Source organism: Peromyscus maniculatus, chromosome 22 (assembly GCF_049852395.1).
Source record: "Peromyscus maniculatus bairdii isolate BWxNUB_F1_BW_parent chromosome 22, HU_Pman_BW_mat_3.1, whole genome shotgun sequence".
Taxonomy (NCBI): Eukaryota; Metazoa; Chordata; class Mammalia; order Rodentia; family Cricetidae; genus Peromyscus; species Peromyscus maniculatus.
The window spans coordinates 20,161,677-20,178,190 of NC_134873.1; the positions used below are offsets into that span (position 1 = coordinate 20,161,677).

At 38.7% G+C, this 16,514-nt stretch overlaps 1 protein-coding gene across 5 annotated transcripts in view; it reads left to right on the forward strand.

The window, feature by feature from the left end:
• The window catches only part of Atad2b (ATPase family AAA domain containing 2B), a 140,035-nt gene that overhangs the window by 25,191 nt on the left and 98,330 nt on the right, over window positions 1-16,514 (forward strand). For all 5 annotated transcript variants that reach the window (XM_076559637.1, XM_015999997.3, XM_006981432.4 and 2 more), the window contains 6 exons: window positions 2,739-2,890; window positions 5,331-5,380; window positions 5,781-5,934; window positions 9,791-9,893; window positions 11,030-11,138; window positions 14,686-14,802. In XM_076559637.1, coding sequence (XP_076415752.1) covers window positions 5,849-5,934; window positions 9,791-9,893; window positions 11,030-11,138; window positions 14,686-14,802 — 415 coding nt within the window. In that variant the 5' untranslated portion in view covers window positions 2,739-2,890; window positions 5,331-5,380; window positions 5,781-5,848. The remainder of the gene's footprint in view (window positions 1-2,738; window positions 2,891-5,330; window positions 5,381-5,780; window positions 5,935-9,790; window positions 9,894-11,029; window positions 11,139-14,685; window positions 14,803-16,514) is intronic.

A 16,514-nucleotide genomic window follows, 5' to 3' on the forward strand; every position in this document is an offset into this window, starting at 1 on the left:
AGGGGAAATTTTTCTATTAAATGGATGTCTTAGAATGTACATGGACACCTTTAATCATATATTTTCTAGTAACTTTTCTTCTTCTTTGTGATAATTCATGGATACTAAGCACTACCATTGAGCTACATTCTAAGCTCCTAGTAACATTTTCACCATTGTAATACAGATATCTTGTTCTGGGAAAATATAAAGATATGCGTTTATAAATTGGATAATTTTAGTGCATTTCTTGAACGTATAGCATAAAAGGAAACAATTAGATTTTCTAAAAGATTATAATTTTTTTGAGAGGGTCTCCCTGTTTCCCAGGCTGCTCATGACCCTTTAAGCAGCCTCCTGCCTCAGCCTCCTGTGCCGAGATTTAGAGTTTCTTAAATATTTTTATGTTAGGCATATTGCTGCTGGTTATATATGCCTTTGAAATACTTACCTAGGATGGCATATGATACCTTTTTCTCGTTTCTGTGTGGCTGCAGATCAAAACTAGGGCCATTTTTGTTGAGACTGGATCTCATTTAGCAGAGGAGGCTAACCTTGAACTCCTGATTCACCTGACTCCACCTTCCATGTGCTGTACAGGTGTGGATCACCATGTCTAGCTGCTGTTGCTCTCCCTGCTTTAATATATATATATATTATATATATTATCTGTTGTCTGTCTATCTGGAGACACACACACACACACACACACACACACACACACACACACACACACACACACACACACACACACGGACGGACAGACAGGTTGGGCTGAACTCTTGAAATCCTCCTGACCCAGTTTCCTAGTTTTGGGATTATATGTATGAGACACCATGCCTGGTTAAATAAATGTATTGATAATAATGGAAGACAGGTTTATATCTGAGAAGAGTTTATAAATGTAGAAGAGGAAGAGACTGGGCGGAACTAAGATGTGGGATAGGACTTTGCAGTGTTGGGATAAGCCCATGTTTTTATTACTTATGTACGGTTTTAGAAATAGATCTGTATGTTTGTGCTTAATATTTGTAGTTCTCTTTTCTGAGAGGGCTCACTAGCAGTGAAACTCCAGTAACAGCAAGTACACTTGACTTGGTACCTAGTTCTTCTTGGTTTCTCAGTACCATCTTTTACCAAAAGGAACCAGGGTTCCTTTCAGAAATGATGGTTTATAGAGCCAGAAAGCGAAAGTACCAAATGAATCCTGAAAATTCTTCAGTTAAAATGTATTCAAAATGATGGGGTGTGTCAAAAGATATAGGAATCACTTTTTAAGGGGCTCCCATTGGCAAAATCTTACATAATTTGAGCAACAAAACAAGAGTCAAGTGTTATGATTTGTAGTATAGAGAATCCGTGAGGCTATACTTGATAGAAATGAACTTAGCAGGGAAGGAGGGCAGAATGCCAACTAAGAATGTAGAAAGAGGGGTGCAGGTAGACCAGAGTCACTGCACTTGGGAGGCAGAGGCAGGCAGAACCCTTTGAGTTCGAGGCCAGACTGGTCTGCAGAGTTCCAGGACAGCTAGGTTTATACAGAGAAACCCTGTCTGGGGTGGGGGGGGAAGTCACTGTCATAGTGAAGTTTTGAGTGAAGGTTTGCTTCCAAGTCAGGATATTGGTAAGTTATCAGAATCATATATAGTGAAACAAATGGGGAAACCCTCAGATACCAGCTTGCCCAGGTGATCATGGCCAAGTGATGGGGGAATGGGGTGCAATGTGCACAGCACAATGTTCATGAAATCCCTTCTAACGTGCAGCCTCAATCAGATGATGAGGGAAATAACCTAGACCCAGACTGAAGGGCTGGCTTAGCCAATGAAAGCTGTTATCTGTCTGTCTTTCCCCTTTCCCTTCATCCCTATGCCGGTTCATTCCCCTTTGTTTCTTGTGGTTTTTGGAGATAGGATCTTGCAGTAGTGTATGTAGCTCTAGAACTAAACTGTAGTTCTGGCTGTTTTCACATCTGAGTTAATCCTTTTGCCTTAGCCTCTGAGGTAGGATTACAGGTGTGGTTTTTTTGAGACAGGGTTTCTCTGTGTAGAGTTTGTTCTGTAGACCAGGCTGGCCTCCAACTCACAGAGATCAGCCTGCCTCTGCCTCCTGCTGGGATTATAGGTGTGTACCACCATGCCCTGTTGAAAACTGTGTTAGTACAGTCAAGGTTGTTAAAGAGAATTAAAGACCAGCTTTGCTGCAAAGTGAGGGAAGAGGAGATCTGACTGTGCTCCTGGATAGGACCTTGAACATGAAAGATGTCGTGGAGAAACTTGGTGAAATCTGAATGTATTGGCTCTGTGTTAGGATTTCCTAAAAAGGAAGGTTTCATGGTACTAAAGTGTCCTTGCTTTGGGATTTGTATTCTGGAGTATTTAAACAAGAATGAGGGATGTCACCAATATAAATATATACCCCAAGCAGTTGTAAACTTTTCCTTTTTCTTTTTTCTTTTTTTTTGGTTTTTCAAGACAGGGTTTCTCTGTGTAGCTTTGCACCTTTCCTGGAACTCACTTGGTAGACCAGGCTGGCCTTGAACTCACAGAGATGCACCTGGCTCTGCCTCCCGAGTGCTGGGATTAAAGGTGTGCGCCACCACCACCCGGCTAACTTTTCCTTTTTCTTTGTAATGTTTTGAGACAGTGTTACCAGGCTGATTAAAATTATCTCTCTATATATAAATTGAAAGAAAAAACATTATCAAGCATATTAATCTTGATAGGAATAGAACATACATTTTTATTGCTGTCTTTCAGAAAGCTGAAGTTGATGGTAGCTTAAGTGATAGCCACGTATCTCCTCCAGCCAAACGCACTTTGAAACAGCCGGATTCTGTTTGCAAAGACAAATCAAAATCACGAAGTACTGGTCAGCGAGAGGAATGGAACATACCAACTGGTCAGGCCAGGTGAGAAGGGAGAATTCATTTTTTAAATTTGTGATTCAGGGCTGATATTGGCATTAATTTTCTTTAAATACAAGTTTCTTGTAAGTACTCATATTTATAATTGATTTTAGACTTATTTTAAACTTCCCACAATTTTATTTTTCCTAATATGCTGTAAAATATATTTGTTTTATAAAGACATGTATAACAGGCACCAGAAAGTATTATTACTAAAAGAATAAGTATTTTGATGGGTCTTGAATGTACATGCATATTTATGATTCCTAGTTTCTTGTTTTAAGCATTGATTTAATTTGTGCATATAGGTATGTGCACAAGTGTACTGTATCTGTTCTCTTCTTCCATCATGTAGATCTTGAGGATCAAATTAGGTTGTTAGGTTTGATGGCAAGCATTTTTATCCATGGAGCCATCTCACTGGCCTATTTATTTATTTATTTAGAGACAGAGTATCTCTATGTAACAGCCCTGGCTGTCCTGGAAATCACTCTGTAGACCAGGCTGCTCTTGAACTCACAGAGATCTGATAAAGGCATGTGCTACCACCACCTGGCTTTTATTTTTGATACAGAGTCTCCTATAACCTAGGCTAGCCTAGAACTCCTTGTATAGCAAGGCTGGCCTTGAACTCTGGATCTTCCTGCTTCTTAACTTCCAAGTGCTGGGGTTACAAGAGTGCACTACTGTGCCCAGCTCTTCTTTATAAAGAGAAATGATGCCAATGATTATAGCTGTCCAGCTCTTGGATTGCTGGGAATTTTTGTTTTCCTTTGTCTCCACCTTCTGGTGAGGTGGTAGTACTTGGGTTTGGGGTAGGGCTTACTATGCAATGCTGAGAATTGAGCACATCCCCAGTCTTCCCTCTCCCTCATGACCTTGAAAATATACCTGACATGACTGAGTTTGACTGTTATAGATGACTATTAATCTGTATGTATGTATGTATGTATGTATGTATGTATGTATGTATGTACGTATGTATGTATGTATGTATGTTTTTTTTTTTTTTTTTTTTTTGAGACAGGGTTTCTCTGTGTAGTTTTGGTGCCTGTCCGGGATCTTGCTCTGTAGACTAGGATGGCCTCAAACTCACAGAGATCCGCCTGCCTCTGTCTGCCTCCCGAGTGCTGGGATTAAAGGCGTGTGCCACCACTGCCCAGGCCCCCAGCCCTCTTTTTTTTTTAATTTATTTTTTATTTATTTATTTATTTTCATTTTTTTTTAAGATTTATTTATTATGTATAGAGTGTTCTGTCTGCATGTATGCCTGCAGGCCAGAAGAGGGCGCCAGATCTCATTACAGATGGTTGTGAGCCACCATGTGGTTGCTGGGAATTGAATTCAGGACCTCGGGAAGAGCAGCCAGTGCTCTCAACCTCTGAGCCATCTCTCCAGCCCCCAGCCCTCTTTTTTAAAAGCAGGTTTTTCATTAGCAACAAAATAAGAGCTGAGTATGCCCTGTCTCCTTTAGAGAACTGAACCTTACTGTTTTTTTTTTTTTTGGTCTCAGTGATGTTATGTTGTTCAGAAAAGCTTTACATTTTGTTGTGTGGAATGATTTGAGGATTGCCTCTTATTGTGAATAATTTAATGATGTAAAATTTTAATCATTTGTAGCTACATCCATCCAAAATTTATTTGGCATCAAGACCTGTAAATAAACTGATAATTTGCAAATAAACTGAGTTAATATTATGTTGGGGCCAATGCCAAAGTGTACTTATGAGGTAATAAAAGTGATTCTTCTGTAGTTTTAAGTTGATTTGGAGAATGATTTTGGAGCATTCCAGAAAAGCATTTTGCAGCAGCAACATGTTAGAATACATGTGTTATATCAATTGCTTTATACTTACATCCATATGCCTGGAGTATCATGTATATGCTTCACAGAGGTGCTAAACAAGAAATTTTATTTTTGAGAGTCTATTAAGACAGACTTTTTATTTATTTTCCAGAGAGAAGGGGAATAGGTCTTTGTGTATGTGTGTGTTTTCTAAAATAGATTAAAGATACATCATAGTTTGAAAAAAATTATTGTTTTTGATATCTAAGTATTTTTTTCCTCTCTTACAGTTTGTTTGGATGTATTTGTCATAGCTTCTAATTTATTTCCTTAATGGAGACTGTAGTTGTCTGTTGCCTTATGGTCTTGGTTAAATTTATGCTGCTTAACCTTAATCTTTTAATAGGATTTGAATTAGTACAGTTGACAACAAAGTTAATTCAGTTTATAATTTGTTACTAAAGTTTGTCTTGAACTAATGAAATGTCTCTTAGCTAGTATATTTTATTAATTGATAAGTTACCAAAGTAAAAAAATGTTATTTTGTGAAAAATAATATATTAACATTTTAAAGATGGATAATTATAGCATTATTCATTTTTTGCTTATCTAAACAAATATTGATATATTTGCATATTAAATACATTTGTATTCTAGGTTAACGTCTCAGCCTGGTGCTACACTACCAAACGGACATAGTAGCTTGTGTGAGTATCCTGCTGGGAAATTGGTTAACATTGAAATTCTTGCAGTGGTGTTAGGTTAAGCATGAAAGTGGAAAAAGTGTAGCCATTTACTTTTGTTTTTATTAATTTTTTTGGGTACTGGGGATTGAACTGTGGTCCTCCTGCATGGCCCAAAAGTTTCCTACCTCTGAGCCATACATTCTAACCCCTTAGAGTAATTTAATAGTATATTTAGCACATAGCTGGAATTGACTGGATTTCATTCATAGCAAAAAATACTAAAATTGAAAATTTAGTGTTTAATATTAAAGCCATTTAAAAGGTTATGTTTAGTTTTTGTGACCTTTTAATTTTTTTATTTTTTTCCTATTTTCTATTTTTCTGTACTGTGCACTTTGAAATGAAAATCTCTCTCTTGCAGCCCTTCGAAGCCATCCCCTTCGAGGGGAAAAGAAAGGAGATGGCGACCTTTCATGTATAAATGGTGACATGGAAGTCAGAAAAAGTTGTCGGTCCAGGAAAAACAGATTTGAAAGTGTGAATCAGAGTTTATTATTTGATCAACTAGTAAATAGGTATGAGTGTTTATGCATTAAACAATTTCATGTAGTCTTTTGATTTTTAAGCTTTTTGTGTATGCATGTGTATGTGTGCACATTTGTTTCCCTGGGTATGGGGAGGTGTATGTGCTGGTGGAGATCAGAGGTTGGCACAGTGTCTTCCTCAGTTGCTCTACACCATTTTTGAGACATGGTGTCTAACTGAACCTGCTGCAAACCAGACAGCTAGATTGGCTGGCCGTTGGCTCCAGAGAATGTCCCTTTTTTCACCTCCCTGCCCACACATGTCGCTGTTGACTTTTTTTTTTTTTTTGTAAACATGGGTACCATTCCCATTTTTTACATGAACTCAAGTCTACATGTTGTGTGGCAGCACTGGGCCATCTCCCCGGCCCTGCTTTTTTGGAGGGGTGGCATGAGGTGTAATGGGCACAAGGTCTTTCTATGTAGTCCTAGGCTGTGATGCACTTACCTCAACTTCCTGGGTGCTGACATCACAGGCGTGTACCATATCTTTTCCAACCACTTAGGTTAACAAATGTTGTCTGGCCAGTGGATTTAATATATAAATTTGTGATTTTTTGTTTATTTGCTTTTCTTCTTTCTTCCTTCCTTCCTTCCTTCCTTCCTTCCTTCCTTCCTTCCTTCCTTCCTTCCTTCCTTCCTTCCTTCCTTCCTTCCTTTCTTTCTCCTTCCTTCCTTCCTTCCTTCCTTCCTTCCTTCCTTCCTTCCTTCCTTCCTTCCTTCCTTCCTTCCTTCCTTCCTTCCTTCCTTCCTTCTTTCTTTCTTTCTTTTTTTTTTTTTTGAGACAGGATTTCTCTGTGTAGAGCCAACTGTCCTGGAATTCCATAGACCAGAGGGCTGGCATTAAAGGAGTGTGCCACCACCACTTGGCTGTGATGATGAAATTTTATCTGTTAAACTTTGGTTAATGAAAATTAGTTATATTTAATTGCCACTGTTACAGTTCTTTAATATTTACTTATTTAAATATTATTATTAGTTTTTTTTTTTTTTTTTTTTTTTTGAGACAGGGTTTCTCTGTGTAGCCCTGGCTATCCTGGAACTTGCTCTGTAGACCAGGCTGGCTTTGAAGTCAGATATCTAGCTGCCTCTGCCTCCTGGGTGCTGAGATTAAAGGTGTGCGTCACCACACTAGGTTTTCAAACAATATTAAGTTCTATTATTGATATGTGGTAAATGCTAACTTTTCTTCGCCAAGATAATAAAGTTAGTGTTTTGAGCCTATCTGTGTGGTTGAGGCACAAAGCCTCTAACTACATCCATGAAACTATTTTTCATTATACATTGCTTTAGTCCTTTTTCTGCTACTACAACAGAATGTAAAATTTATAAATAAAGACAAAAAATGTAATTTTTAGCCGAATATTGTGTGTATGGATCACAGCCTTGTTATCCATCCCTCAGTTGAAGGACATGGAGGTTGTTTACATCTCCTCACTATTGTGCATAGAGCAGCAGTGAACATGGCTTAGCAATTATCTGTGGAGCAGGATGCCGGGTCCTTTGGGCATATACTAAGGAGTGGCGTACTTGGTCATATGGTAGATGTATTTTTAGCTTTTTTGATAATTCTCCACACTGATATCTAGAGTGGCTATACCAGTTTGCAATTCCACCAATAATGAGTGAGGGCTCTCTTTTTTTCACGCTCCTCCAGCATTTGTTATTGGTTGTTTTGTTGGTCTTTACCGTTCTGAGGGGCAAGATGAAATCACAAAGTTATTTTCATTTTGCATTTATCTACTTGCTAGGGACAGTGAACTATTTTTGTCTTTTGTTTTTTTGAGACAGGGTCTCTTTGTGTAGGCTATTTTAGAACTTGCTGTCTGTCTGTCTGTCTGTCTACCGTCTGTCCTTCCTTCCTTCCTTCCTTCCTTCCTTCCATCCATCCATCCTAGAACTTGCTTTGTAGACCAGGCTGGCCCCTAACTCAGAGATCCTCCTGACTTTGCCTTCAGAGGGCAGGCATCTGTGAACTAATTACTGTTTATTTTTTTATGTGAATGAGTGTCTTGCCTGAATCTAAATACACTGTATGTATTCCCGGTTCCTGTGGAGGCCAGGAGGTCAGAATAGGGTGCTGGATCCCTTAGGGCTGGAGTTAAGGATAATTGTGTGCCACCAGCTGGGTGCTGGGATCAAACCTGGGTCCCCTGGAAAAGCAACTAGTGCTCTGAACTGGGGAGCCACCTCTTGAGCTTCCCTTATCACCTTGTAACGTCCTATCCCTTCTTGCAGTGAAGATGAAGTTCTCAACTAGAACTTGGAAGCATAGTCAGACCATACCTGTATCATCTTCTTTGGCTTTACAGTGTCTTTCAGTAGACTAGAGATTGAGGTTAATGCCAAATTTGGGTATAAGTTATTAGTAAGTGCCATAGAACAGGATCTAGTCATATACTAGATGTTATAGAAGCTTAACACAGTCAGATGTGGTAGTGCAGGAGGCTTAGTCAAGAAGATCTCAAAGCATGGCACATGCCTTTAATCCCAGTACCCAGGAGGCAGAGGCAGGTTGATCTCTGAGTTGGAGGCCAGCCTGGTCTACACAGTGAGTACCAGGATTGTTGCAGAGAGAAACCCTGTCTCAAAAAAAAAAAAAAAAAAAGATCTCAAGTTCAAAGCTAGTTTGGACTACACAGCAAGTTCTAGGCCAGTTTGGGCTGCTATATTGTGAAACCTGTCTAAGAAAACCTAATCAAACAAACAAACAAACAAAAAACTAAATAAAAATTGCTAAGATATTATTCTGGATTTTTTAGATGTCAGTGTTTTACTTTAATTTAAAAATATCTGTTCAATTAACCTTATTGACTTAAACATTATACACACACACACACACACACACACACACACACACACACACACACATCCTCTTTTCTATATATTTTTTAACAACTTCATATTCAAAGATTCAATTTTTTTCCCCCTCAGTACCATGAATCTAGTAGTTGTTTACCTGGGTCCTCTGAAAGAGCAGCCAATGCTCTTAACCTCTGAGCCATCTCTCAGCCCCTTTCCTTTCTTGTAATAGGTCTCACTTTGTAGACCTGGTTGACCTGAAACTCACTATGTAGATAAGGCTGGTCTTGAATTCATAGCTTTCCATCTATCTCTGTCTCCTGAGTGCTGAGATTAATGGCATTCACCACCACGCCTGGCCTAGTTTTGTAATTTTAAAATTAAATTAATTTATTTTATTAATCAAACATTTTAATTTATAAATTAAAAAATAAATATTAGAACCCTTGAAGTTTATTAAAACATATATGCTTATTTATTTTGAGCTTTATAAACAAAAGGTTTATAATTTAGAAGTTTTAATAAATATATAGAAGTTGAAGATTTTTTTCATTTCCTTTTTAAAAATAAAAGTATTTTACTTTTATGTGTGTTGTGTTCTTATGCATACATATATACAATACCAATGAGGATCAGAAGAGGGCTTTGGGTCCCTTGGGGCTAGAATTATTATACCTGTTTGTGAGTACCAGATATGGGTGTTGGGAATTGTCCTCTAATAGAACAATCCCTCCTTTTAATACAGCATCTCACTAGTTTAGTCCTGGCTGACCTCGAACTATGTGGACCAGCCTGGTTTTGAACTCCGAGATCCAACTAACTGCTTCTTGTGTGCTGGGATTAAAGGTGTGCTCCACCGACCTGGCCATCTTGTTTTATAAATTAGGAATTGTGTTTTGAATTCTGGTTATGAAAGTTATTCAATTGAGGTATTGTACATAGTTACATATCAAGAGATAGTTTGGTCCTAGTTTGTTGAGCCCTTTAATGTGTATGATATGATCTATGTGCCCACTGTTGTCTAAACTCTATTATTTGATTGTAGTACTGCTGAAGCCGTATTACAAGAAATGGATAATATTAATATCCGACGAAACCGTCGATCAGGAGAAGTAGAAAGGCTTCGAATGTGGACAGATACGGAATTTGTGAGTATGTTAGCTGTGAAAACCTTTGCAAGTATTTTCTTTCCTCTTCTAGTTGTCTTTCTGGTTTTTATTCATGTATGTTTATGTTTGTGTGAGTGGGTGCCCATAGAGCCAGAAGAGGGCATTGGATCCCCTGGAGCTGGAGTCACAGTTGATTGTAAATCCCCTCATGTGGATGCTGAGAAGTGAACTTGTGTTCTCTGGAGGAAGAGTAATCAGTCTTAGCTGCTAAGCCATCTCTCCAGCCCTGAAAGTAGTTTCCTTTATACTTGAAAAGAATTAGGAGTCCAGAAAGAGGATGAGCAGCAATAGATTCCCTCCCATTCTCCTTCCTTTCCTCTCCCTTCCCTCCTCATATGTAGCCAGAGATGGCCTTGAAATTCTAATCTCCTGCTTCCAGGCATGTGCTATGGTTTATGGAATGCTGCAGATGGAGCCCAGGGCATTGTGCATGTAAGGCAAGCACTCTATCAACTGAGCTACATGCCCAGCCCAACAGCACATTTAAAAAATGATTTTTATTTTATATGCAATAGTGTTTTGCCTGCATGTATGTCTGTGTGAGGGTGTCAGATCCCCTGGGATTGGAGATAACAGACAGTTGTGAGCTGCCATGTGGGTGATGGGAATTGAACCCTCGTCCTCTGGAAGAGCAGTCAGTGTCGTTAATTGCTGAGCCATCTCCCCTGTCCCTGGATGTCAGATTTCTTAAATGAACAATTGTTTATTCCTCTTCATTCTTGGTTTGGTATTTTACTGCTTGCTCTCTACTGGCTGCTGCTGCTTCCTCTTCAAACCCCTCATCCCAATTTCCTTTTTTCTTCTCTCCCATTTTCTTCTGTTTTTCCCCCCTCCTCCCCTTTTCTTAAAAACAAAACAAAAGAAAAAGCCCCATGGCCTTGAATCTAAGGCCTTGTATATGTTAAATGACTTTATGAACTAAGTCATATCCTAATCCCTATTGTTTCTCCCTTTTCTCCTTTATATTTGTTGAGTTTAGGAAGCTCTTTTTTCATGAGTTTGACTTGCAAGTAGATGCTCAGTAAATTATATTGAGCAAGAGTGGTTAACATATTGAGTGTTATAACAGAGAATAAATGCTATGTTAATATTTGACAAATTTCTTTCTTTAAAAGGAAAATATGGATATGTATTCAAGAGTAAAAAGGCGGAGAAAATCACTGAGAAGAAATAGTTATGGGATACAGAATCATCATGAAGTGTCTACTGAGGGTGAGGAAGAAGGTCCGTAAAGCCCCCTGTGATGGAAAACTAGGGAAGAAGAATAGATCCAATAGCTATGTAATTAGAGTAGGGTTGTTTTGCTTTTGTTTGCTTCCTTTTAGGTCTATATTGTATAATTTGAAGTAATATAAATTCATCTGGCATCTGAATTTTTATTTCCTTCAGTTGGCAAAATGAAGTGGCTATTGGTAGCCCTTAGGTTCTCAGTGTGGGAAGCTTTGCTGTGGGCTAGACTGCCCAGTGGATTAGCCTCTTGTTTTACTGAGGGCACCTTCTAACTAGAAGCTCATTCTACTGTTCATGGCCTCCAAGTCTCTGCTTATTTGGATTTTAAATTTTGTTATAGACTGAGATATAAATAGTTAGAGAAAAAATGGAAATGCTAATAGTAGTGGAAGGATCTGTAGTGTTTTTGCCTTTCACCTGGCTAGGTCTGAACGTAAGAACACAGTGAGTTCGTAGGGCTGGAACTAGGAACATGCAGAAAGTACATTGGCTCTTTCCAGGGTAATCTTCTTAACTCCCACTGTTTGTAGATTTCAGGTGAAGAAGACTACATGTATTTCTCAAATTCTGTTTTTAATATATTTGCCAGATTCCTCCCCGCCCCCCCCCCCCCCCAAGACAGGGTTTCTCTGTGTAACAGCCCTGGCTGTCCTGGAACTTACTCTGTATGCCAGGCTGGCCTCAAACTCAGAGAGATCTACCCGCCTCTGCCTCTGCCTCTGAGTGCTGGGATTAAAGCCGTGCACCACCATACCTAGCCACATTAGCTAGTTTTAAAGAGCTCATATCCCCACCCCACCCCTAACAGGGTTTCTCTGTATAAGAGCTCTGGCTGTCCTCAAACTCAGAGAGATCCACCTGTCTCTGCTTCCCAAGTGCTGGGATTAAAGGCTTTAAAGCATTGCCTGGTTTAAGAGCCTATATTTCTAATGAAGGTACTTATTGAATAAACATTATTGTTGATATAGCTAGAAAGAACCTTTATAAGCATCCTTTGGAGACAATTAGTGTAGGGGAGACAGAGATTGGTAATGTGATTTTTTGCCTTTCCATACATTAACTGAATATGTAGAGATTCCAAAGTAAGTATGTCATCTTCATAATTTTTGTTCATAGTACATAGTATGCTGTTGTATAAACTCTTTTTAAAAGTATTTTTTGAAAGATTAGGAAACTTATTCAGGCATAGATACTTTTAGCATTATTTAGATAAGTAATAGTGTATTTGCTGACTTTCTATGTAAGCTAACAATGAAAAATGTCAAAACTGGAAATAGCCGGGAGGTGGTGGCGCATGCCTTTAATCCCAGCACTTGGGAGGCAGAGCCAGGTGGATCTCTGTGAGTTCAAGGCCAGCCTGGGCTACCAAGTGAGTTCCAGGAAAGGCGCAAAGCTACACAGAGAAACCCTGTCTCGGGAAAAAAAAAACAAAACCAAAAAATTGGAAATAAACTTTCAGATGTTATAAGTAAAACATAAAGTCTCTTATACATTTAGTTTTCCACTTCACTCTGTATCATTCATTGGTACCTATAACATTTTTTCTGTGCTTTAATATTGATAGTATTAGGTTGGCAGTTCCTGTAGTTAAAAAGTTAGTCATGAGTTCTATTGTACTTGGAATGCACATGCCTACACATTTTTCATGCTTTTTTATCTTATATGCACATACATATTTTATCATAGCTATAGCCAAACCAGTCCATTATAATTTAATTTTTTTTGGCTAGATGATTATCATGAAATGATCTTTCATGTCAATAACTACATAGTATCAATACCCTTAAAGTCTGTGTCCTGATGCCTTTTAGTTCCTACGTATGTTTTCCTAGTAAAAGGTGATCAGTTATGCTTAGTTACCAACAGACTTAACAGACTATGACACTGTCAACAAAAATTGCTCATTTCTTCAGCATTTACCTTAAGAACAGTTCTTTGAATTAAGTATGATTTGAGCACTAATCAGACTTTGTTTTTAATTGTGCATGGATTGGGTGCTAAGGATGTGGTTCAATTGATCAGTAGAGTGCTTTTTTGGAGAGCACAAAGCCCTGGGTTGGACCCCTAGCACAGCACAATTTAGATGAGGTAGCACATTCCTATAATTCTAGCATTCAGAAGAGAGGCAAGAGGATCAGGAGTTCAAGGGCATTCTTAGAGTTTAAGGTAGGCCTGGGTACATGAGAACCTTATCTTTTGTACATTGATTAAGATTTTCTGTAGTGTGAAAATTTTTTCAGTTTTTTTTTCCCCTTTTGAGACAAGGTCTCGTATGGCTGGTTGGCCTTAAGCTCATATTTAGGATGACCTTGAACTTCTGACCCTCTTGCCATCATCTCCCTAGGATTATGGGAGTATGCCACCATGACCTTATTTATTTATTTATTTATTTATTTAAACATATATTTGGTTTTTTGAGATAGGGTTTCTCTGTGTAGCTTTGGAGCTTGTCCTGGATCTCACTCTGTAGCCCAAGCTGGTCTCGAACTCACAGAGATCTGCCTGCCTCTGCCTCCCGAGTGCTGGGATTAAAGGCAAGCGCCACCACTGCCCGGCTAAACTTACATTTTTTAATTTAGTTATGCATGGTGATACACATCTTTTTTTTTTTAATTAAATTTTTTTTTTTTAACTTTACATCCCAACCACAGTTCCCTCTCCCTGCCCTCCTGCCCCTCCCTCTCTACATTCCCCCCTACCCTACCCCTCATCCACTCCTCAGAGAGGGTAAAGCCTCCCCTGGGGAGTCAACAAAGCCTGGCACTTCAAGTTGAGGCAGGCCCAAGCCCCTCACCCCTGCATCAAGGCTGAGCAAGGTATCCCACCATAGGGAATGGGCTCCAAAAAGCCCGTTCATGCACCAGGGATAGATCCTGGTTGGTGGCACACATCTTCAATCCTAGTATTCAGAAGGCAGAAGCACGAGGGTCTCTGTGATTTCAAGGCTGGTCTAATCTACATGCTATCTTAGAAAAAAAAAAGATTTTATTTATTTTCATTGTATATGTTTTGTCCTAAAAAAAAACCTTAAAAAACAAAAACAAAAAAACAAACCTCCCAAGAAAATCAAGACACTGGGTATGATCCTAGTGGCTTGTTATTTATTCTTCATTCGTTCATTCTTTCATTCATTCATCCATCCATTTATTTATTTTTGAGGCAGGGTCTCACTATGTAGCTCTGGCTGTCCTAGAACTCACTCTGTAGACCAGGTTGGCATCAAACTTACAGAGATCTGCCTGCCTCTGCCTCCGAGTGCTGGCATCAAAGGGATCAAAGGTATGCACCACTATACCATCACAGTGGTCTATTTTCTCAGAGAACTGTATTGAATATTGGTAAGAAGAACTTTTTTGCTTTTATATTTACCTAGGTTTATTTTTGGTTATACTAGTTTATGCTATTATCATACATAAATTGCTAGCATTTTTAAAATGTCACTTGTGTAGAAAAAAGATAATGGATAAAAGTAAATACTCAGTTGTAGAATAGGAGCATACCTGTGGATTAAAGTGTCTTCCTCTTTCATTATGGAAACCAGAATCTCAAGAGGAGGATGGTGACATAGAAGTTGAAGAGGCAGAAGGAGAAGAAAATGATAGGCCATATAATTTGAGACAAAGAAAAACAGTGGATCGATACCAAGCACCGCCAATAGGTAGGTGACTCTAAACTTTGTTTTCTCTGAGTAGCTTTACCACTGCTCTGAAAAAAGAACATTTTTCTGAGCTCAGTAGTGTGGTCCTGAGGTCTTCGCTATTCAGGAAGCTGAAGGTAAAGGATTGCTTGAGGCAAGGTATTCATCTTTGGCAAGACCCCCTTTAAACAAAACAAAACAGCAGTGTTGAATTTACAATAATGAAACCTCTTGTAAGTCCTGTGCATCGTTTCCAGCATACTTGGAGGTCCAGGTGTGTGATCACAGTGTTATCGCCTGTTCCTCCCCTCATTCCTTTGGCTACTACTTTCTCGTTTCTGTATGTATAGATTTGCCTGTCTGTTTCGTTCTGTGTTTTTTGTCTTGTTGCCAGGAATTAAATGTAGGTTTTTCTGCATTCTGGGCAAGTGCTTTGTCATTGAGACAGCCTCTATATGTGATATTTTATTTACCCTTTTTTCACTTAGTATAGTGTTTTCAAGAATCCTTTTTACTTAGAATTTAAAAAAAATAATTATTTTGACAGTCCTTTAATCCCAGCACTCAAGAGGCAGAGGCAAGTGGGTCTCTCTGAGTTGAGGCTAAACTGGTCTACATAGAGTTCTAGGGCAGCCAGGACTATGTAGAGAGACCCTGTCTCAAAAAAAAAATTGTTTTATGTGTATGGGTGTTTTGCCTGCAAGTGTGTCTGTGCATACATGTATGCCTGTGCATCTTGTGTATGCCTGGTACCTACAAGGGCCAGCAGAGGACATTAGATTCCCTGGAATTGGAGTTACAGATGGTTGTGAGCTGCCATGTGAGTTCTGGGACTCAAACTAGGGTCCTCTAGAAGAGCAGCTAGTGCTTTTAACCACTGACCCACCTTTTCAGCCCCTTTACTTAGAATTTTAAACTCTAAAATAGTGATTGGTAGAGGTATACTAATTCTCTTAGAAGCTGTTTAAGTGTTCGGACATCCGTTTATTCTTGTTAGGAGTCATTGTTTCAGCTGTCCCTAATGAGAGGGTGTGTTCTGGTAGAAAAAAGGTTGGGAAACATTATTCTGATGTTTTGGGTTGTTTGCTTTTTTTTCTTTTTCTGAATCTAATTGAAATAATGTCCAAAACATGTATTTGTATTCTACATTTGGCAAGTTCTGTAATATGTACATGCCTGTGAAGATATCACCATAATCAAGACAATGAACAGATTCATCAATGCCAGCACCCCAGATTTCCTCATTCCTATGTGTATTCTACTCTCAGTCATTTGTGTCTCTCGTTTGTGTCATTAGTCTTTGGATACTTATCTAAATCTATTTCCTGTCACCTTAAATCAGCTTTATATGTTTTCGATTTTATATAAATAAAATTGTAAGTATTTGCTTGTTTTCATTTAATTTTTTGGAAGAGTCTCATTATTAGTCTAGATTGGTCTGGAATTTACTATGTAGCTTAGAGTGGCCTCAGACTTCCTTCCTCAGTCTCCCAAATGGTGGAATTATAGGCACAAGCCACCATACACAGCTTTGAAATACTAAAATACTACATTTTTGCCTTTTATTTCACTCAGCATAATTATTGTAATACTAATTATAGGTATGAGCCATCACAACTGTCTTATTATTCATTTTTTAATGGGTTAATTCTAGCTTTTGGTTATTGGTTGTTACAAACCCAGGTGTGGTGGTGCACATCTTTAATATCAGTACTCCAAGTCTGGGGCGGAAG